General features: G+C 37.4%; 1 protein-coding gene across 4 annotated transcripts in view; it reads left to right on the top strand.

The window, feature by feature from the left end:
* The window catches only part of NRG1 (neuregulin 1), a 274,308-nt gene that overhangs the window by 113,947 nt on the left and 135,529 nt on the right, over positions 1-24,832 (top strand). Inside the window, exon 1 of one of the 4 annotated variants that reach the window (XM_006859981.1) lies at positions 19,033-20,689. The exons of the other annotated variants lie outside the window; for them this stretch is intronic. Within the exon in view, the coding sequence (XP_006860043.1) occupies positions 19,990-20,689 (700 nt within the window). The 5' untranslated portion in view covers positions 19,033-19,989. Of the gene's footprint in view, positions 1-19,032; positions 20,690-24,832 lie in introns of those variants that run through there. 4 annotated transcript variants of the gene reach the window in all.

The following is a 24,832-nucleotide window of genomic DNA, read 5'->3' as shown; positions in this document are numbered from 1 at the left end:
AAAAAAAAAAAAAAAGGTATAATGCTAATTTAAAAGCAAGCACTCAAGAAAGGTAAGATGCAATGAATTAATTGGGATTACAATACTTATTTCTGCATTGACTGAAAAACCTCTGTGATATCCTGAATTGTGCTTCAGCAGTGATCTCAGAACTCCTTCCAACCCCCAAGGCTCCTTAAAAAAAAAAAAGCATTTGTTATTACTTAGCTATTTTATTTGGCAGGGATCCCTTCTAGCTCATCTTCTAATGCACTGGCAAGGTTCCTATTGCCAATAGCGTAGGGCCTACCCTGCTAGGGTAAGCGACATAGCCGAACTTTCTAGCCTCTGCATCCTTATAAATAATGCATCTGGTTTCCTGTAACTACATGAACCCTTAGACATTCATAGTCATTTCTTTGTTAGTGAGGGTAAAAGGTTTGGGAGATGAACAGTTGTGGAAATAGTTGTAGGCAGTTTTTATCACTGATTTGAGGTGGGTTCTATGATCATTAATCACAGGGCTAATACTAATGGGATACTTATGGTATTTTTTGGAGACATACACAAGATATATAAAAAATATCATTGGTGACTAAAATCCATGCTTGATTTAACATGCAAAGTACTGGTAATACTAGTATAGGATTCTTTGAAACTCTATTGCCCATAATTAGACCTACTTTTCTAATTTCAAAATATTTTTCTGTTTGCACAAAATTCATTGACTTTTGTGATATGTGCACACTTGTTCTTCAAAACATAACAATGAGCCAGAAATAAAATGTATTTCCTAAATGCGCTAAGTAATTTGATAGTGTAACAACTTATTGTACTTGTAATGAAGAAAGGAAAATGGTATATTTATAAGCCAATGCCCAAATCATGTGTATTCATACTTTTAGATTGAAAGTGTTTATGCATTCCTATAATTGAAAAAAATGGAGTTCTGGTGTGGTGCTGTGGGTTAATGTGCTGGACTGCAATGTCAGTTTGAACCACAAGGTTGGCAGTTCAAGCTTACCAGTTGCTCCTAGGAAACCCTATACAGGTTTGCCATGGATCAGAACCTATTCAATGGCACAGCAACAACAATAATATTATAATAAGATATATTTTATTTTTGATAATCATAGAAATTATTGTTAAACTAGTGAAAAAAACAATCTTTAAAAATGAAAAGTATTTTGGCAATATACTTTAAAATACATTTTCAAGCAATGTTTATGTAAAACTTTCCTCAGTATTTGTTTTTGTGTTTATTGGACATGTCCTTATCGAACACTAACAAAATTACAGAGTTTAGCATTGAAGTTCTGTTGTAAAGATAAAAAATTCAGATTTATTTAGATGTTCAGTGAAAACATATTGCTTTAGAGCCTTATGTATTTTTATCAGAATTAACTGACAGAATAAAAAACATGTTTCTAACTAGAAAATGGAAGTTCACTTTCTCCAGTGCCATCCTCCCTCCTTGATCTCAATTCTGTGTATAGCCAGGCAGAGTGTAGTCAATTACTAAATAATTATTGAATAAATGAATAAAAGAAGTTGCAGAAATATTTTTCTTAATAGATCCAAATTTTACAAAACCAAAGAGAGAAATTAATTTTTTCCTGTTAAACCCTGGTTTATGGCAAACTTTCTTCTCCCTTATTGATGACCTGAGAAGAAATATGCAACAAGGGTTGATTGTACTATGAACATTTTTTGAATCATTGACCTATTTGCAGCATCATTTAATAAATGAGTTGGTTTCATCATGATCAGAACTGAGCCATAGACCATAATTATGTAGACAGCCTATTGTTGCACTGTAAGTATTGGTGCACTAAGCTGACAATAAATCTGCCCATAATGGAAATGGTGATATGTACAAGAACATATGCATTCTTATCATTATATTCTGGAATCGTGGTGTGGCTCTGTGGGTTAATGTACTGGACTGCAAGGTTGATTTGAACCACAAAATCAGCGGTTCAAGCTCACCAGCTCAACAACAACAAATCATTTTATTAGTTCTTATTTTCACCCCTCTCTCCACTCACTTCTTCCTTCTTGTGTATGTCCAAGTGAGAATTTTACTGTAGAGCTCAACAGATACTTTATCTTTTATGCAGGTGACCTTTCTACAACACCTCTTCCTTTGGTGCTTTTTCAGAATATAATTCTCAAGAGGACAAATAAAAACATTTCCCCACAGAATAGTTGTTAATGCACAGGGTAAAGGCATTGTGTAGTTGTGTGTGGGGGTGGGAGGGGGAGGAGAAGGGGAGTGATGACTTTTGAGGTCAGGAACATCTGCATTTGACTCTCAGCTTTACCTCTCACTAACTGTGGTCTTATGGTTGTCTTTTTGTTTCCTGGAACCATAACTTTTTCTCTCTGTATATTTACCTTGCAGACCAATTGTGAGCATGCTGTTGTTCTTAAGTGCCATCAAGTTAGTTCTAACTCGTAGTGTTACTTTATTAGGATTTCTGTGGCACAACTGGTGAATTTGAAATAGGAACCTGCAGTTTAAGCCAACCTTTTGTTCAGTGCATTATCTTGCAGCACCAAACCAGGACTCCAATTGTGTAGATATACTTTTATATATACCTATTGGCACTGTGTCTTACATGCTTTTGTTTTTCAGTCAGCTTTGTTTTTTGTTTTTTTGTTTTTATTTCCAAGGTGACTTAGACCTTACCACACTCAAAACTTGAATCCTACCTTTGTTGTTACCAGATAGCTTCATTTGTTGCAATAGAAAAGAGAGAGTTTAGGATGGAAATCTTGTTTACTTCCTGCTACCAAATCTACACACCCAGCACGATGTCAGGCACCCTAATAGGCACTTGATATTTTTAAATAGATGGGTGAATTGATGACTAAATAAATTGACACTTATCTTGGATCTTTAGAAATAGTAGTCATTTTTGGAATACAAAGACATTAAATTTTGAAAAATGCTGGCTGTAAGAAGCAGGTTAACAAAGAAGCAGGTTACCCTGAAATTTTCCCGTTTTTTTTTTTTTCTTTTTAATCTTTCCAATTAAAGAGAAGTTAGTTCAAATGCTTTATAGCACATTTTTAAATCAGATGCTGCATGTTGGCTGAATTGCAGTAATGCCATTTCATTTTGAGTTGGACTGCTCAAGCATTTAACCCAGATTTTTTTTTTTTTTTAAATGTTTTTATTGTGAATTTAGTGAAAGTTTACAGGGCAGATCATCAGTTTTACATTCAACAAATCATACACCTCGTTTCATCAATGATTATAACCCCTTCCATGTACCATCAGTTAACAGTATTTCTCTCTTTATTTTAGCTATTTTTTTTTTTTTAAACACTCAGGCATATATAATAATTTACACCACCAAAGGGCACATTCTGCAAGTCTGCCTCCTGGCCACCAGCTCTCAGTCTCTCTTTTCTCAAGAATCTACAGTTCTCAGCTGCTCTCTCTTTCCATGCCCCCATTTCTGCCTCTATCTCTGGTTTCGCTACTTCTCTGGATAAGTTCTCACATTCCGCTTGTGCTCTTTTCCCTTGATGGTACTAGGGTCCTCTGATTCTGTACTGTAAGATTAACTACGCCCCTGTTTTTGTTACAAAATTTCTACCTTTGCAATTGTGACAGTCACAAATAGTCATGATAACAATTGTTGTTGTTGTTGTTGTTGTTGTTAGGTGCCATCGAGTCAATACCAACTCATAGCGACCTTATGCACAGCAGAACGAAACACTGCCCAATCCTGGGCCAACCTCACTACTGTTGCCACACTTGAATCCATTGATGCTGCCACTTTGCCAATCCATCTGGTTGGGGGTCTTCCTCTTTTTCTCTGGCCCTCCACCTTACCAACATGATATCCTTCTCCAGTGACTGGTCCCTTCTGACAATAAGTCCAAAGTATGAGAGATGAAGTTTGGCCATCTTGGCCTCCAAGGAGCGCTCTGGCTGCACTTCTTCAAAAATAAATCTATTGGTTCTTTTGGCAGCCTATGGTACTTTTAATATTCTCCTCCAACACCATAACTCAAAAGCATCAATTCTTATCATAAGAGTCTAATCCCCATCTGTTTTTATCAGATCCATCTAGACAAGATGAAAACTATTCAGTGGGAACTCAATCTTCCCTCACACACTCTTAAACTAAACTCTTTCTTGAAACCTTGTAAGCCAGTCACTTTGTGCCTTAACCCTGATTCTTTTGATAACACATGTATCAGTTGGGTAATTATTGCCATACCCATTCAACATATTTTTCCAGGCTTAGGTTATTGTAGAGCTGCCTGTCTCTGGTAGTACAGCTAGTTATGTGCTTGAGATACCTAAGAACGTTTTACCTTTGCACTGTGTCTTTCCCCTAAAATATCTGAACTATATCTCTGTTCCCTTTTGTATCACCAAATGCTTAGGTACCTTGGTTGTTGTTGTTGTTGTTGTTAAGTGCCATTGAGTCGGTTCCAACCCAAAGTGACCCTGTACAGGGTTTCTGAGGGTGTAAATCTTTATGGGAGTTGAAAGCCTCATCTTTCTCCCACGGAGCGGCTGGTAGTTTCGAACTGGTACATTGGAGAACTGCTTAATTAGTAGTATTCCTGGTATGGCACTGTAGGATAAGCACTAGACTGCTAACCATAAGGTTGGTGATTCAAATCCACAAGCTTCCCCTCAGAAAACCTATATGTGTTGCTATGAGTTGGAATTAACTCTACAGCATTAACAACAACAATCTCACTAGAAGGAGTAAGCACTCAGGTACTAACTGAAATGTTGGCAATTCAAATCCATCCAGTGACAACTTGGAAGAAAGACCTGGGAACATATGTCTGAAAGATCAGTCCTTAAATACCCTGTTCAGCACAGGTTTACCTTGAAATACATGTGATTGCCATGAGTCAAAATTGCTTCAGCTGCAACTGTGCTTTGTTTTTGTGGTTAATCTCATTAGATTCTTTTGTTTGTGAATGTGAATTGGTAATTATAATTTCCCTTTACATATGCTACTGTGCAGTTTCTGATCCCAAACTTTCTCCTTTGCTTTTTTGGTGGTGGTAGGGGTGAAATTGAAGAATAAGGGTAATCCTCTTGTATATAGATACCTTTTGAATGACTTTCATGTCAGTCAGAAAACAGTAGTAGACATTGGAAAGATGAGATAAGAAAAGAGACTGGGATAATTCCAGCTGTTTAAGCTGGGGTTAAGGAGACATGGAATGATGATGGCTTATTTGTCTGCCTTCTGGTGGTAGAGTCCTAGCAAACCCTCAAGGAAGAATTCTTGAGAAAACACTTCAAAAGATTTATGTTTCATTTAGAAGCCTTGTATAAAAGCATTTCTAGCCCTTTAAGTTAAGCCTTTTCTCTTATAGGAGGCATCAGGTGGGGGTGGGCAGAAATGAAGCATATGGCTGCAACTCTCAGCACTGAAGTGATGTGTAAAAAAAGTACTTTTCCTGCTAGCTTCAATTGTTCTGTATGCCTCTTGCTGTCAGTGACATGATTTAGTTTAAATACAGATGCTTTTAGAGGGGCTTGGTACAGCATCATACATATTTAATAGTTTTAAAAAACATCTGTGTTCTTAACTGGGTGGGAAATTTAGCAGGGGGAAAACTGAACCTTCACATCAGGCTTTATAATTCTTGATCATCAGCTGACCATTGAGTAACTTTTGTCCAGGATAGAAACATCAGGAGCAAATCCAAGGGTCCTGTTTATTTCAACCAAATGAAACTTGTGGTATAACCTGATCTTGTCAGTAGTGTAAATCTTAATATTTTCCCCATTTATATTATTCAGGTGTTCCAATTCCCCAGTGATTGAAGTATAACATTAAAAAAAAAAAAAATCCTTTCTCATCAAATAAATGGAATTACGTGGGGAACAGAAAAAGCTCTTAGATTTTCTGTAGCAATTAATGGTTTGTCACATAAAGATTTCTCATTACCATTAGATAATGGTTAAAATTATATTAATCTTTTACCTTCAGTGTACTTTTGAAATTCATCTTAAAAGTCAATTTCTCTAAGTAAAATGGCAGGGGGGAGGGAGGTATATTGGAAAAAGGAGGAAATGCAGGTTATTGAATGTGGAATTGATATATGATTTCATTTATTTGACATAGTCTATTGAATTTTTAAAATAAAACTAATGACAATTTCTCAGGTTGGGTTTTCTGTCAAACGTCATGGTGACCATGACCATGGTGAGACAGCCATTAGGGGGGAAAAAAGTGTTTTTCTAGCATTTTATTAGGACAATATTCAAGGAGCTCTAATCTCTAATGGTGCAAACTGCTAACTAAAATGTTGGTGGTTTAAATCTACCAACTACTCCACTGGAGAAAAACCTTACAATCTACTTTAATAGGGTTATAGCCAAGAAAACCTTATAACCAAAACCAAATCAAACTGCTCTTGTGTTAAACCCAACTCATAGGGATCTATAGGACAGAGCACAACTATTCCATAGGTTTTCCAAAGCTGTAAATCTTTATGGAAGCATGTTACCTCATCTTTCTCCCATGGTGGGTTTGAACCATTGATCTTTTGGTTAGCACCCAAAACATAACCCACTGAACCCGTTCTACTCTGTCACATTGGGTTGCTATTAGTCAGAAGCAACTTGGCAGCACATAACATCAACAACATCCATTTGTCTCTCCACCAATGAAATTTATTTTTTAAGGCATTGTCAAGTAAGTGATGTGATTACATGATTTTTAATTTTATCTTCAAACATTCTAACATGCTGTGCATTATTCTTTTTTAACAGCATATAGGTGATGGATTGTTTTTTCATGAATGAGCCACTGTGTTTGACCTTAGAATGTGTAGTCATATGTTACATGGTATAATTAAATCCTTAGCAGCGTACTTTCTCCTGTCCCTGAAAATCACCCCTTATCCTATTCCAGTCATCTAACTCCCCAGGTTAAAACACAATGTAACTCTGATTCATTAATTCTCAGATAGTGACGATTCTTGGTATATTGTGTATTTAAACCACTAAAATAATGATTTGCATTTTAAGGTAACAGTTTTTCTTGAAAATACTCTCCCTACCAACTGCCATCAAGTTGATTTAAACTCATGGTGACCCCATGTATGTCAGAATAGAAATGTGCTCCATAGGATTTTCAATGGCAGGTTGAAAGTGAATCTCTGGACTTTGTTTCAAGATACCTCCAAGAGCTTGAGCCTCCAAGTTCCAAGAACTTGAACCTCCAAGCTTTGAGCTTATAGCCAAGCACAGCAACATTGTATATCACCCATGAACTACTCCTCTTCTCTAGTGACTATTCTCCACTTTCCTTGGCAATTGTAAAGCTCTTTGTGTGTCTCAATTGTTTAGGTCGCCTTCTAATCTTCAACCTGTTCTCAATGAAAGTTCCACAACCTACATTCAGTGTATTCCCTTAATTTGATAATATGATGTTTAGTTACTTTGAGTGCAAATATAGATACCTCTGGATAGCCACCAGAAAGAGGACAGTGGATTGTTAAAAAAAAGTTGTGACCAAAAGTGGAAATGGGAACACTATATAAAGTAGATATTCAGGTACAAATACAGTCCCAATAAAAGGATTAAAGTGAGATATTCTTACAGAATCATATCAAGCGGTATAGACAGAAAGTCTAAACTGACCAATTAATAGTTACATGTACATTGGTAGTACGCAACTAAAGAGCTTTCCTTTGTAAAAATTAGTTGAAAATGGAAGGAACAATAAACCTGAATTCTCATTTGACTCTGAAATGAATTTCTGTGTAACTCTAGGTACGTTGTTTATTAATTAATACATTCATTCATCCACCTGCATTTTGAGACCTTTTTTCTTCTTGTATAAAATGTGAAATTCATGAGTAAGGACTGTTCCAGTTTCAAGGTTTTCTAAGTCAGCTAAATTTTAAATCTTAATATGACTGAGATAATTGTTGATCTTTGAATTAAGCCTAAAATCCTAGATCCTGAAACCTAAACTTTGAATAATTTCTGGAATCAAAAGTATAGAAACAGAGCATCATTCTTAAGTAAACCTGACTCTAGCATCATACAATCTGATTTTTGTTAGAAGATTTTGAGTTGGAGGTCAAATCATAAGATATTTTTACTTTATGGCTTTCAAATTTATATTTTTGAAGTAATAAAAATGCTAACAATGTAAAAAAATAAGTATGTACCATTTGGGATGAGAAGCAGCAGAAAAAGAGAAAGCTGGCATTCATTTTAAATGAGAGACTTCCGTTTCTGTGGGCATCATCAGGCTTGTGGCCTGACAAGAGTGTTGCTGGGTCAGTGACTCACTTGGAAAGCACATCACTTCTGGAAACTGAATATAGTTTATTTCTGAGTTTTCCCTTTTTTCACATAACCCAATATTATATTTCCTTTTTGATTAGTAACAAGGAGGGAGACTTGTGTAGATTTTAAGGAAATGTGTATACTTTTTTTCTCTGGCTGAGTCTCCTCAAGAGCTATAAATCTGGGCCAGATTCAAAAGTACATTTCAGCAATGGTGTGAACCTGATGTTCTTCCATGTAAACTATCAGTCAGTTCACAATAAAATAAAAACAAATAAATGAATAAAAAGTACATTTCAGGTGATTCCATTTCCAGGTAAGTTGTGAGGGTTTTTTTTTTTTTTAATATATACATGAGTCTATGCGAAGTTTCAGAGTCTCATGGGTCTATGGTATTCTCTGATGAGTAATTCCTATCAACATTCAGGTTTGGTACCTGCACATCAGCTTGTTGTCACAGTGGTTAAGTGTTCAACTGCTAACTGAAAGGTTGATGATTTGTATCCACAAGCAGCACTGCAAGAGAAAGATGTGGTGGTTTGCTTCCATAAAGGTTACAGCCTTGGAAACCCATTGGGCAGTCCTGCTATACTGTTTGTTATTGCTAGGAGTTGTAATTGACTCAATGGAAATGGGTTTGTTTTTTTCACATGTGGACCATGCCATGTATTAGTAGTTCTCCCCTCTTTGAAGTAGGTTTAAAAATCACATCAAATATTTCTAGAGGATTTGTCATGAGTGGTATGCTGTATTATATACATTTCTTGGTTGATATAGGAACCAGATAATAGAGTTAGCTGACAAACAGATTTGCCCTATAAACAAATTTGTTTTTGTTGTTAAGGGCCTCTGAGTCAGTTCCAACTCATAGTAACCTGTATAGGGTTTCTGAAGAACAACTGGTGGGTGTGAACTACCAGTCTTGTGGTTCACAGTCCAGTGTTTACCCAAAAGCGCCATAATTGGACTCCCTATTTTAAAAAAATTGCTAGTGCCTAAACCTATACAAGGAGTCCTGGTGTGGTGCTGTGGGTTAATGCGCCAGACTACAAAGCCATTTGAACTGCAAGGTTGGAGGGTCAAGCTCACCAGCTGCTCCTCAGAAACCCTATACAGTGTTGCTATGGGTCGCAACGGACTCAATGCAACATAACAACAACAAAACCTATACAAAGGAGCTCTGGTAGTGTAGTGGTTATGAATTGGGCTGCTAACCTCAGGGTCAGCAGTTTGAAACTACTAGCTCTTCTGTGGGAGAAAGATGAGGTGTCTGCTCCCGTAAAGATTTACAGCCTCAGACACCCTGTACAGGGTCGCTATGAGTCAGAACTGACTTTATGGCACATCACAACAACAACAAACAGGATTGCTATGAGTCAGAACTGACTGGACGACACTTAACAACAACTATGTGGGGTCACTATGAGTCAGAATTTATTGGACAACAGTGGGTGCTTTGTGAAGCATTAATCAAGCTCATTTGCTTTCATTTTTGAAAGTATGTAAGTTTGTATTAAATAGACATTGGTCATCAGAGGTGTTTCTTCCTTTTGTCTAATTAAAATTTTTCTTATGGCACAAAATTTCATCCTTTAATATTTTATTTAAATAAAATTTTATATATATGTTTAGGTAGTAAACAAGAAAGCTCAGATTTTCCCTTATACAAGATCCCTCCTTATATTTCTGATACATTTGCTATAAGACTTGAGAGAGAAATGAACAAATTCTTTCTCTTAGCTCTGTACCTTTAACTCAACTGTTGTTGTTGTTAGGTGCCATTGAGTCAGTGCCAACTCATAGTGACCTTACACATAGCAGAACTCAACTGTAGTTTTTAATATTAATGAAACAAAATAAAGACATTAGTTCAAGATAACTAATCTAATATGTAGAGCTCTAGAAAATATTATCAGTGATCATCCATCCATATTATATCATACATGATGTTGTTAAGTGCCACCAAGTCAGTTACAATCCATAGCTACCCTGTACAGGGTTTCTGAGGAGCATCTGGTGAGTTTGAACTGCTGACCTTGCAGTTCAAACCAACTTTACAGTCCACTGCATTAACATGTGCCAACACACCAGGACTCCATATCGCACTGGTCATAGATATGTATTTTTTTGTTTTCCATTTTTTCATTACTCATGCCACATGCACACATATACACATATGCCATCATTTGACATTATTTTAACTTAATCACACAGGTAAACCTCTATCTGTTGTGCCCATGTCATTAAGATGTTTTCCCATAGTTTATTCAAGTCTCTGTAGAATAGTTCCATATTGATGCATTCATTCAACAGAAGTTACTGTGATACTAGGCTCCTTATGTGCAGGTACCAAACCCAAATGTTGATAGGAATTACTCATCAGAGAATACCGTAGACCCATGAGACTCTGAAACTTCACACAGACTCATGTATATAAAAAAACAACCCTCACAACTTACCTGGAAATGGAATCACCTGAAATGTATGTATGTATGTGTGTGTGTGTGTGTGTGTGTGTGTGTGTGTACTTACTAAGTGCCTTCTTTTGCCATGAATGTTCTAGGTTTGAGAGATTCAGCAGTGGAAACAAACAAAAGCTTGCCTTTATGGAGCTTTCGTTGTGGTTGCAAGTTTATCACATATTTGATAACAGAACACTCTGTGTAACCCATACAGTTAACGCAGATTACCATTTTTCTCTCATCATTTTCTCATCAAGAAAACAAAAACTGTGTCTGTTGCATCAATTCCAACTTAATATTGACACTATAGGCCGAGTACAAGTGCTCCATGGGGTTTTCAAGCCTGTAATCTACGGAAGCCAACTGGCACATCTTTGTCCCATGGAATGGCTCATAAGTTCAAATCACCATCTCTCTGGTAAGCAGTGAAGCACATAACCACTTTACCACGAGGGTGCCTTCCTGTACTCATATCTCTGGTGGATGGTGGTTATATGCCGTGGAGTCGGAACTGACTCATAGTGACCCTGTACAGGGTTTCCGAGGCTGTAAATCTTTAGAGGAGCAGAAAGCCTCATCTTTCTCCCGCAGAACAGCTGGTCATTTCGAACTGCTGACCTTAAGTTTCGCAACCCGATTTGTAACCACTATGCTACCAGAGCTCCTTCTCTCTAGTATATTCTAAATAGAAAAATGGAAGGCAGGTGAACAACAAGAAAGAATACATTCGATATGTAAAATGAGAGTTAGAAGTCTTAGTCGTTTTCACATAAAACATAGGATTATTTGTATTTTGAAGGCTTTAGAAGTATTATATCAACAATACTGACCCAAAGTTTGTAGCTATTTAATAATTTCCAGCATTTCAATGCTCTATCCTTATCTGAAGCTTCATAGAAAAAGCGCAACTTAACACATAACAGAGTATCAGTAATTTTGGTCTGGCTGCTAGTAGACCTAATCAAGTCATATTTGTTTTTTAAAATTAAATGTGGAAGAAGATATGTTCATGATGGGTATAACTTTTAAAAGAAAATTAATTTGCAAAATTAGAAATAAGATACATTTGTAGATAACTCATGATTTTCCTTATGGGTAGTCAGAAATTAATTGTTGTTGTTAAGTGCCGTCGAGTCGGTTCCAACCCATAGCGACCCTGTACAGGGTTTCCGAGGGTGTAAATCTTTACGGGAGTAGAAAGCCTCATCTTTCTCCCGCGGAGCAGCTGGTAGTTTCGAACCGCTGACCTTAAGGTTCGCAGCCCAATTCGTAAGCACTAATAGGCTTCCTTAAAATAGTAAACTTACTATGACTATCATCTATATAAATGATAGCTTATATAGATCTTTCTATATAAAATAATCACATCTTCATCTTTAAGATCATTTACTATGCCTTTTAAGTTATAAAAAAGTTAAGCTTAAAAAGAACAAAATGTGCCCATGTACATTGATCATCTTGTTACAAAATGAGAACACAGCAACGTAGTCAATATCTAGCATTTGATACAGTATCTTACAACATCTGAAAATAGGTCAAATTGGCTTCACTGAGAACATTGCCACTGTGAGAAAAAGCAAACAGCACATGGATTTAGTTTGCCTTCGTGTAGGTTTTCTATTTGTTTGGGAAGAGAATTACAGGAAAAACTAAATGTTGCTTTTACTTCAACCTTCCATTCACCGAAAGGATTTTTTATGGTAAAGAGTTAAGCGTAGCTGGTAGAAGGCAGTTTTATTAGAACAAAGATAAATTTATACAAGTGATGTTTTTGGAGTTATCAGAGAAAATTATTAGAACTCGACAGAGCTTAACAACATATGAGCTAGACAGAAAAATATTTGAAAAATGAAAAGAGTGTACAGCACATTTTACATAGATGGATAGAAAAAATTCTCTCATTTATTAGTGGTACCATAACCTGTGTAATTCAATCTCAAAACCAAAACAAAGCAAAATGTATGATTTGAGAAGATAGCACAGCTCTAGGTTTTGGGAGATCCAGATGCTGAACTTTTTTTGCCTTCAAAGAAATCACATTCTTCAGTTCTGTATACACTATAATAAATCACTACAGTGATGTGTTCAAATGAATGTCACAGTTACAAAGCTTGTGGCCTATGATTTGAAAGCATAGGAAGGGCTCGTTGGGAAATCTGAGCTGCAGGTTAGTGAATGATTTTAGGGTAGGTCAAAAGAAGAAAACAGATCTAATTTAATATTTTGTCCTCTCATGTTGTTGTTGTTAATTATCATCAAGTTGGTACTCATAGCAACCCCTGTATAGGGTTTTGAAGGAGTGACTGGTGAGTTCAAACCATCCACCTTGCAGTTCAAATGACCTTACGGTCCAGTGCATTATCCTACAGTGTCACACTAGACTCTCATGTTGTTGTTAAATGCTGTTGGTTTTGATTAATAAGCAAAATGTTTGGTTTTGCTTACCAAAAGGTCAATGGTTAATGGTTCCAAACCTGTATAGCGTTTCTGAGGAGCAGCTGGTAGGCTTGAACTGCTGACCTTGCGGTTCATACCAACTTTGCAGTCCAGCGCATTAATCCATAGTGCCACTCCCAGAAAGCAGCAAAATTTTAAGGTTACCTTAGACTTTAGAGCATTTTTGTTAAAGTTATGGCTTCATATTTATTAGTAAATAAATAATTATAATTTATACATAAAAACTCACTATCATCAAATTGATTCCAACTCATAGTAAACCTGTAGAGGATTTCTGAGCCTGTGCATCTTTATGGAAGAAGACAGCCTTATCTTACACTTGCAGAGCAGCTGGTGGGTTTGAACCACAGACCTCACTGTTAGCAGCTCACTGCTTATCCCACACCACCACCAGGACTCCTTCAGTATATATACAGTGGCCTGTAACAATTGGAATCCAAATCTGAAATCATTGCTGTTACCATTTATTATGTTAGAAACCATAATATGTTTTAGTCATTAAATTTAGGAACCGAACCAAACTGTTTCAGAGAGAACATTTTCAGAGTGAAAATCATGAGAAGGAGGGTGGGAGAATAAAGCAAAAATAAACTGGGTAGTTTATTTAAAAGCAAAATAACTCTTATCCCTTTTTATCTTCGTGACCTATGTATACGTATTGTTTTTGTTAGGTGCCATGGAGTCAGTTTTGACTCATAGTGGCCCCATGCATAACAGAACTAAACAGTATCCGGCTCTGGGTCATCTTCACAATAGTAGGTTTGTTTAAGCCCATTATTGAAGCTACTGTGGTGGTGCAGTGGTTAAAGCACTTGACTGCTTACCAAAAGGTCAATGGTTAATGGTTCCAAACCTCCAACTGCTTCATGGGAGAAAGATGTGGCAGTCTGCTTCTAGAAAGCTTGCAACCTTGTAAACCCTATTCAGCAGTTCTACTGGTGTGGTGCTGTAGGATCCGCACTGGCTTATGAGCCACAGGTCAGTTGTTCCAAGTCACCACCTACTTCTCAGAAACCCTATACTGGGTTGCTATGAGTTGTAGCCAACTTGATAGCACTTAACAACAACAACTACTGCTACTGCCCTGTAAGGATACTATGACTCTATCCTCCAGGGTCACTGTGTGTCAGAATTGGCAATGGGTTTTTAGATAGGTAGATACATATATGTTGTTGTTGTTAAGTGCCGTCGAGTCGATTCCGACTCATAGCGACCCTGTACAGGGTTTCCAAGACTGTAAATCTTTACAGGAGCAGAAAGCCTCATTTTTCTCCTGCAGAACTGCTGGTAGTTTCAAACTGCTGACCGTGAGATTAACAGCCCGATTCATAACCATTACACTACTTAGGATAAATTTTGATGCAGGTAGCAAATTAAATAACCTCACTTGAAGTGAAGTAGCAGGGGAGTTTGAACAATTTTTTTAATTTGATGATTTAATAGAATTTTTTCTTTACTGAGGTTGGCATAGAAGGATTATTATGAAAGTGGACCTGAAATACAAGGGTATGCACTTTGACTGTTTTTCCAAATGCTATTTTCTATTAATTTATCTCCTCTTGACCAGGTTGATATGCTAACATTTATTTCCCTTACTTTATGTGGTGAATTAATCATGGCTATAAATTCTTTGAGTCCTGGTGTGCAGCTGTAGGACAAACACTGGATTGCCAATGGCAAGGTCAGCAGTTCCAACCTACTAGGCACTCCTTGAAAACCCTCTGAAGGTCACTATGAGTAGAAATTGGCTCCACAGAACTAATAACACCAACAAATTCTTTCAGAGTCTTTTCATTAAGATTTATTTCCCCTCCTCTTGAATGTGGGCTGGCCCTGTGTCTGCTTAACAAGTAAAATGCAATGGAAGTTACTACTGTCATTTCCCGGCTCTCTTTCAAAGGATTGACAACTCTCTTCCTCTTAAGATGTTTCCTCTCAGAGCCCAACCAATCACATTGCTCTGAGAATTCCAGGCCACGTAGAGAGGTCATGTGCTTGGACACCCAGCTATGAGTTGGTACCGACTTGATGGCACCTAACAACAACAACAACAACATACCTTATCCTTGGAGTCCTGGTATGGCCCTGTGGGTTAATGTGCCAGACTGCAAAGCTGTTTTGAACTGCAAGGTCAATGGTTCAAGATCACCAGCTGTTCCTTAGAAACCCTATACAGGGTTGCCATGGGTTGGAACTGACTCAATGGCACTACACAATAACAACAATGTACCTTATCCTTATAACTATTGAAAATCACTAGGCAATGTTTTTAAAAAGCTTTCATTTGGTGAACTAGGAGCATTAAAGTTCATTTGCCAACTATATTAAGGTAACAATACCTATTTTCATTGTTATATTTTCTCTTATTTTTCCATTGAAGCGATGTGTCATTAATACATAATTGTTGTTAATTTTCTTGATTAAAAAGAGAAGCCAGTATATTTTCCAGCAAAAATAGCATGAATTTTGGAATCGGACCCTGGTTCAAAGTATGGCCTTATCGCATAATATACCTGTATATCATCGCCTAAAAGTTGTCTGGACCCACATTATTTTCTTCTAAAAATATATATTCTGTCTAGGATTATTGAAAACCAAAAATTACGTTTATAAAGGCCCTCGCAGAGTGCCTGGCATAAAGGTAGAGAGCAATAAATGGATTTTTTATTGCTGCAGTTCAATTGATAATGTAGTTTTAAGAAGGTAGTGTGATTTTATGTTTTGTCTATTTTTTCAAAAGACACGGAGATACAGAATTTTTTCTTCTTTAGTGGGACAGAGCTTGAAGGGTTACAAAGTATATCCTGTATTTTTTTCTACACTCATGCATATTTTCTCCAAAGGAAAAATGTGATCTCTAACCTCAATTATATTATCCCTTTTTTACTCTCCTTCTTTATTGGTATAAAGGAACTAACTAATGAAGGAATAAAGGCAACTTCTGGCTCCAAGGGCAGATTATTGAGGAATTCCATTTATCCTTCATCTCCTGTTTCACTCCTTTTTCTCAATCATACTCATCTCCAAATAGAGAAGTTTTATTTTCACTTTATAGGAAACTGACTTTCTGAAGACTAATTTTCTTACAAGTGTTTCAACATTTATGAAGTACACATATACATGTGTCCAGGGGGACACATACACATACCAAACTCTGATTTATTTAATACAGGGAAAAGAAAAGTTGTGGCAAGTCACTGGATTCTATCTGATTTTGATGGGTTTTGTTTTTGTTGTTTTTTTTTTACCTCTGGATAATACATTGTTTTTCTTGGTAAGAGTTGGGAATTTCCAATATGACAACTAAAGTAGAGTCTAGTTTTTTTCTTCTTTCTTCGCTGCTGTTGCATATGTTTGCTGTTTTTACTGAATTTTGTGCAACAAATGTCTACATTTTGTGGTGTTTCCAAACCACACAACCCCTTCATGAAGTAGTTTGTTATTCTTTATGTGTGTTATACATATCCACATTACTTATGTGGACAAATTGTGTGTAGGAAATTGCTGTGTAAGATAAAGATTATTTGCCATTGGTGCAAATTAAGGTTTTCTCAAGTATGGGTTATCTTTTCTCATATGACATATTACAGCTTCCGAACCTCATGTTAATCTTTGAGATTAAAATGATGTTGACCATGGATAAAATGCCTGTGTACATGAGTTATTGTTGATTTGCGGCAGGATTGAATAATTAATTGCCACAGATTTAAACTGGTAATCTATGAGAGAATTATAAATTATCAAATTTAGCATAAAATATATCAGTTCATATTGCTTTTGTATGCTTACATGAATGTAGATGATCAACATCTTAATACTTCTTGAGTACTGAAAATGCTTCAATTGAGATTTTCTATAATGTATTTCATATTATTTCTTTGTAAGAAAGCTTTCACTGCTTTAAAATCATAGAGTTAAAGCAAGAAGTGGGACAGATATCAAAATACTGGCTTAAAAAAATGCCATTGAATTGATTATGACATTTGATCTGCAGCAATAAAAACTTCATTTATTGCCTTCTACCTTTATGTCAGGCACTCTGCTAGAGTCTTTACATACGTTATTTTATATTTTCAATAACCCTAAAGCCGTTTGAACCGCAAGGTCGACAGTTCAAGCTTACCGGCTGCTCCTCAGAAACCCTAAACAGGGTCGCTATGGGTCGGAACCAACTCAATGGCACTTCACAACAACAACAACAGTGTAATTCTGCTCTATAGGATTTTTTGTTGTTAAGTGCCTTTAAGCCAATTCCTACTCAGAATAATGCTGTATAGACTTTCCAAAGAGTGGCTGGTGGGTTTGAACCACCAATATTGTGGTTAACAGTCCAGTACTTATCATATAGCTGTAAATCCTGAAGAAGCAGATTGTCACATCTTTCTTCCCTGGAGAGACTGGTGGGTTAGAATTGCTGACCTTTCCCTTAGCAGCCAAGCAAATAACTACCCTAATACCAGGGCTCCTTAAATACAGGTTACTGGCATATAAATGCAGGGTATATAGAATTGAGCTAAAGAATAATTCATTTTGCCCATAAGCTTGTCATCACTGTGGTTACAAGTTTAAAAACCAGTGCCGGCTCTGTTGTTAGTTATAGTGCTGTAAACACAGTTTAAAATATTAATAATTTTGAAACATCTATAATTGTGGATAAATCTCATTTTGAAAGAAATGATAATATTTGGATCCCATGAGTATTCCAAAGCTTAAAAATATTTCAACACAGCAGCTTTTCATAGGACTTTGGCTCTGAATTCTACTGGCTCTGGGACTCATGCGATGGGTATGTAGCACCGATTTAAAGTTTGTAAGGCTCCTATTGGCATTGGTGAACAAAATGGTTCCTTGAAAACCATTCAAGTGCTCAGTCACAGTAAGTGAGGATTTAAGGTTCAGATGTATATATTAACATGCAGTGAGAATGAGAAGTGCTGTTCACTTCTTCCAGGATTTTAACCACTGATGTTGCAAAAAGGAAGAATAAAATCAGCCTGGTAACTATGTGTAGGGTGAAGCTACTGAAACCTAGCCCAAAAGGCATGCTCTTATAGAAAGATCGTTTTAATACTTGCAGTGCAGTTATAGCTGAGGACATGTGGTATATATTACACCACCCAGGGAATCCAACCCTCTGCAGTGTGGAGTTACAATGAAAGGCTAATTTAGAAATAAAGTGGTAACCTTTGCTTTCCTCGCTGTTTTGTTACTTAGCCGGTTCTTGTTAGCTTGGGACATTATTAACTTGGGATGGGGGAAATAGAAGTTTAAAGGTGACCCTCAGAGTAGAACTATATGAACCTCTCTCCCCTTCTCTTGCTCCCCCATACCACTCTCTACAGTGTACACTCAGCCTTTCACACTGGGCATCACAGTCGAACACAATCACTGCACAAACAGATATTTCAGATTTGTGCTTGTCTCGAATGGGCTAAAGGCAGAGCTGTCCATGGTTAGAAAAGTGTTTTCTAACGGTTGAAAACCAGGTAATAATAGTCCTCTTGGTGAAGAAAACTTATTAGAGGGCTAGGAAAGGAAAGCTATCTCTCAGCAGCAGGCAGGAAGAAATTGCTGTTGAAAAGCTTACCTCTCTGGGGAGGAATCAGATATCAGACTTTGCCAAGCCTTAGGTCCAACCCATAAGGTCCCACCTACATCCCCTCCCCATCCTAGCTTTGTTAGATTGCTAACATTGATCCTGGGCTTTTTCTGACCCAACAGTGGGCAGAGGAAAGAGAGCCAGCAAGACTGCAAGCAAGCAAGGTGGGGGTAGAAGACTGGGGCCGCTTTTGTAGAGAAAGGAAGAGAAAGAAAAGGGGGGAGCATGGGGACCAAGCTTAACTGGTGCCTGCCTGCTTCTCTTTGATTTGATGGCCTTTATTCTTTCTAATTGGATAAAATAGGAAGTCACTGGCAGTCCTGGGTTGCTGGGGTACTGATTTTACTCAGACCATCCAGAGCTCTAGAGTGTGGAGAGAGAGTGGTGGGGGCTGGGAGAGAAGAGAGGAAAAAAGAAACAGAGACATCTTTGGATGAGGAGGTACAAGAGAGAGAGAGAAAGAGAGAGACTATGAAGACAGGAAGGACCACAGAGAAAGAAAGTGAATGAGCGCTCAAGAAGGACAAAGAGGAGTGGTTGGGGGGTGGGGATGGAAGCAGGGCGGGGAAGGGAGTGACCGCCCCTCCTGGCCGCACTCTTCCCTTCTGATCCCTCGGTGAGGAGACTGTTTGCAGTGATGCTCAGAGGGCAGGCACCTGCTGCCCTGTAATGATTCAGCCTCTTTCAGCCGCTGCGTTAACACAACAGGATGTTGTTGCTACTGTCACTACTGCCGCTGTTGCCGCCGCCGCTACTGCCACCGCCGCCACCACCGCTGATCCTGCTTTTGCTTTTACTTCTCCTGCATGACAGTTGTTTTCTTCATCTAAGCAGACAGCAGCTTCAGATGCTGGAGGTGAGAAACCTGCCTTTTAGTTTGGGCTACTGGTTTACTTAATTGAACAACAATCCGCTGGTTTTCTATTTTGGTCGCTGTTCCTTTGACAAGCCAGGATGGTTTGAAGAAGCATTGAAAAGAACTAGAAAAGTGGCCCAGAAACAGCAGCTAAAGAATCACAATATACTTTTATTTGGTAGTTGTTAGAAGCTTTAAGAAAAAAAAATTTTTTTCCTTCCTCCTTCTTGAACTCCTCTTGCTTTTGATAATGGCCTTGGACTTGGACTACTTATCGATTTCCACTTATAAGATGCTGTCTCATTTGGTTGGGGGGGACTCTGCATGGTAATGGACCATGAGAGAGGCCAGGCCTTCTGGAGGTGAGCCGATGGAGATTTATTCCCCAGACATGTCTGAGGAAGCTGCCGAGAGGTCCTCCAGCCCCTCAACTCAGCTGAGTCCAGACCCATCTCTTGATGGGCTTCCGGCAGCAGAAGACATGCCAGAGACCCAGACTGAAGATGGGAGAACCCCTGGACTCGTGGGCCTGGCAGTTCCCTGTTGTGTGTGCCTGGAAGCAGAGCGTCTGAGAGGTTGTCTCAACTCTGAGAAAATCTGCATTGTCCCCATTCTGGCTTGCTTAGTTAGCCTTTGCCTCTGCATTGCCGGTCTCAAGTGGGTATTTGTGGACAAGATATTTGAGTATGACTCTCCTACTCACCTTGATCCTGGGGGGTTAGGCCAGGACCCTCATGATGCACTGGATTCAACTGCTGCCTCAGCTGTGTGGGTATCATCTGAGGCTCACACTTCACTTGTCCCTAGGGGTCAATCTGAAACTGAGGTTCAAATTACAGTACAAGGTACCAGTGCTGTTGTAGCCTCTGAACCTTCAGCCACACCAACCCCGAAGAATCGTATTTTTGCTTTTTCTTTCCTGCCATCCACTGCACCATCCTTCCTTCCACCCACTCGGAACCCTGAGGTGAGAACACCCAAGTCAGCAATTCATCCACAAACAACAGAAACTAATCTCCAAACTGCTCCTAAACTTTGTAAGTAGAGAGAGAGCGAGAAAGAGATGAATGAAGGAAGGGGTGGGATTGAGGTCCCAAAAGGTGTTCTCTAGAGTGTGTAGTTCCTTCCCTTTCTTCTTGCATTTTAATTGCATGGTTTTGTTTAAGCAAATCATGTGACTTGATGCTTGGGGTTGCATTGGAGAGATGAGCAAAAGGATCTTAGAAACTCCTGGTGAGTCACTGTTCTAACAGCTCCCTCTAGTCTGATAGTTAAAACCTAGTGAGGGGACCAAAAACTTCAGCATCTGCAAGTCATGCTTGAATTTAAGCTAAGTCTCACTTTTATCTAATATTTCTTAAAATTGAAACTTCAGACAATTCTTAATTATTCTTTTAAAATTAATTTGTGTATGACACTGAGTATGTATGTGTCTTATTTTCTGTTGCAGACTTTCTGTCACCTTCCCTTTACCTTGCTGTTACCTCCCAGCAACCCCACACTGCTTTTATCTGTCTACTTCTCCAGTTCCCTAACCATGTCTCCCCACATTTGTGTTTCAATTGGTTCTTCCTGAATTGCATCAAGTCATAAAACATTTAACAGTGCTCTAGTCTCTGACTAGCTTGAGACTATTGCTCTCCTGACTAGATTATAGTTTCGGTTACAGATTACTTTATTAGGATAAACTGGTTTTTGTTTTTTTTTAGGTTCAAGACACAGTACAATTTTGTAGACCAGGATTTTCCCAAATTAGTTTTGTCCTCTGTAATCAAAGGTTTAAATAGCTTCCTTTGCAGTCATTAAAAAGTTCAAGATCCAAGGTACATCGTTTTTTAGACATGTATCATTTTCGCCTGTCAGGTTGCAGCAGCATTGTTTAATAACCTGTGAGTGAACAGAGTCCACGCTCTTAAAACAATACAGAACAATATACTACTGTTTGTACCAGATCATTGCAGTAGCTTCATAATGGAAAATTGATGAGGATGAAACTATGACTAGTTGATTATTCTAAATGTTTCTGTTGAAGGGAGGTGTTTCCTCTTTTATTAAAAAAAAATCTAATTTCTTTATTTTTGTTTATTTTCCAACTTGGTATTTATGTAGTAAACCTTAGTAGATCAACATTATTAAGTATTCATTGGTAGATATTTCCTTAGTAGGAAAGAGTAAGACAAGATAATTTAGTTCTTAGACTTCAAAAAAGAGTTGACGATAAAGATTTTGTGATGAAATACCCCTCTAATTTTCTTTCCAAACATTACATCTAGTATGAAGTTAAACATATTATAGAAACACAGAAAAACTTGAGTTGTGCGTGTGTTTGAAAAGCATTTTACACACACCAGTTTCGGTGGAAAAGATTTTTTTTTTTAAAGACTTGTTTTTCAGGTGTAATTAGGGAAGAAACTCCTTGATGCACACACTGCTTAGTATTTTTGTCAAATCCCTGAAGCATCATTAAAGGTCTGACAGACATTACTGCATTTGCTGCTTCTTCCCACCTGGCAGAGTGACCGGGAAATAATACCCAGATGAAATGACAGACTATAAAAAGCAAGCGCAGATCCTGCAAAGAAAGCAGAATTTACCATGAAGACAAGGTTACTTCTCTATCATTTAAAACATACACCATTCCTTAAATGTGCCTGAATAAGTTTCATTGTCCAGAAAAATGAATATAACCCTTTGAAAAACTCTTCAACCAAATTATCCTGTAATTTTATAATCTGAAGAAAACAAAGAAACATATAGCACATTTGCCTGATGTAGGACCAGGTCAAAAATTATGTTATAACGTTTTGAAAAATTATTTTTTTAAGTAAATTCTTCTATCGAGTGTTTTAATAGATTATGCATTCCTTATGTATATTTTCCCCCCAAGCCAGAACATTGATTTTGTGGCACTTGCATTGAGTGGAAAAGATTTACTGCTGTCTAAAAGCATCGCAGTGGCCCTTGCTGGCCAGATGTACAGCTGCAGCATTTGGAAGTACATTGCAGACAATCCTGGAGAAGCCATGTGAGCAGGAGTCTTCTGCTTAAAAGTTAAGAGTCAGGCAGTTAGTTAACATTTTAAAGTCTATATGGTTTTCTGTGTGGGAAACTCTAAATATTTTGGATTTCTATCTTAAAAAGACAAACAAGCCAGATCCTAGGATTATTCAAAGTCTGAACCTTTCTTTGGAAAGGGATTGATTGTTCCAGAAACCTCTGTTTTCACACTCAAAAGTACTTATTTGTTTTTCTTGTTTAAAAGGTTGTGACCATTAAATAAAGAAAGCCAAAACAAACAAACAAAAACCCTTATAATTAGTCAATTTGTTATTTCTTTCACTATTTTCTCTTCAGTGGAGAAAGTATTATTCCATCACAGAAAGAAATGGGCTTTCTTTCATCATGAGTGTTTTCGATAGGAAGGAACCAAGGTATGTGTCATGGTTTATATTGTAAAATAACATGCCCGTATCTGAAACATGTGGTCATAAGTGGTTTAATGACTTGATTCTCCCTTTTCTATTTTTCATCTATCTCATCATATTCAGCATATTATGTACAGAGCTGTAGCCTTCAAGGTCATAGTCTGTTGAGGGCTAATTGATTCTTCTTTATCTTGGAGCCTGAGAGAGTAGAAAAGAGACAACCCCAGTAATTGTGTCTGCTGTGTTATTCCCCAAACCAATCTACCTATTAGCATTAGGGTTTTACCTTTTGAATACTACAATTATTTCTTTCCTCGCTGATTTTATTAAAAGTGTTTTATCCTTATTATGCTAAAAGGCAAAATATAATATTTTAAATTGCCCAATTTGTCTGTTTTTCTAAAATAAATGTTTCTTTTCATAAAGTATATAATTTCATATCTACACCATATTGCTACTATATGCAGACAGGTAAATCAAGAAATCTAATGCAAGGTTGGAATACATTTTTTGCTGTTGAAATTTTCCTGTGTGATATTGGTTTCCTATACAACATCATTATACTGCCATGATAAGAGTTAAGTTTGTTTCAAGTCAAACAATACCTGAAGCATTCATTTGTTTTCTTTGCCAACACTTCTTGATACGTTTTACCCTCTATCTATATGGAAAGAACTGACTTTTGGAGGACTGAGAATTTGGATGCCTATAAAAGTAGCTGCATAATTGAACTGTAGCCAAGAAACTGAGGTGCCATTTTGAAAAATAAAATGTATATCTGGGTAGGAGAGCTTAATCAACAACAGATTTTAGATTAAGGAGTATATTGGTATTTTCATCTTTGGGTGCAATTTTTCCCCTTTGTTTTAAGTCTTTTGATTGGGCTGCAAGGCAAACCATTGTTACCACAGTGACACTATAAATTATTACCATTTGTAAAAGCTCAGCATGATTAATTAAATATACCAAAGGATTGCTCCAGTTATAAATGGAATTCATTTGAAGTCCTATGGGTCCTTCTTCTAACTCTTTACAATACTTTTAGGTATTTGAGAACAGTGATTTTAAATAATTTCTTTTGACTTACTTAAGCCTGACTTGCTTACTCCTAAAACATTAAAAACTGGGAAAAACCGGAAAATCTTTATAATTTTACTAATGTGGACACTGGAATCCTGAAAGGTAAAGTGTAATGCTCAAAGTAATAGAAAATAGAGGTTAGTGCCCTGCTCCCAGGCACACTCTCTCTTACACAACACTCACACATACACACACACACACACACACACATGCTTTTCTCCAATCATTTTTTTCCCTGTTCTAGAGAGTGAGACCTTAAGACTAACTCTGGTAGTTTAAGTAACATGTGACTGACCATTCAGGAAGTACTTCAAACGGGACCTCTGGTCAAGCGTGCATAGTTCAGCCCACTAAAATTAAATTTTCCTCTGTCCTTCCTGCTTCACTCTTATTAAATTTTGAGTAGTGGTGGTCTTTTCCCTTTTTATTTAATCATCCATACAATGCTCAGCTTGCTTTTGAAAACAGCTTTGGATTTCTAGGGTGAGCTCTTCCCTAACATATAGCAGATGGCTCTGTGCCTTTCCTCTCTCCTGCACATCTCACTCTGATGTTTCCTTCTATTTCTCTGTGGTACTCAGATTCGTCAGATGCCTTCTTCTCCCCATCTACCCTCCCGCTTATGTGTCAAGCCTTTCTTACTTTTCTAATTGTGCTATTTTGGCTTTATATGTT

Source organism: Chrysochloris asiatica, unplaced genomic scaffold (genome assembly GCF_000296735.1).
Source record: "Chrysochloris asiatica unplaced genomic scaffold, ChrAsi1.0 scaffold00035, whole genome shotgun sequence".
NCBI lineage: Eukaryota > Metazoa > Chordata > Mammalia > Afrosoricida > Chrysochloridae > Chrysochloris > Chrysochloris asiatica.
The sequence above is the reverse complement of the archived record's forward strand: the minus strand, read 5'-3'. Positions and strand labels throughout refer to the sequence as shown.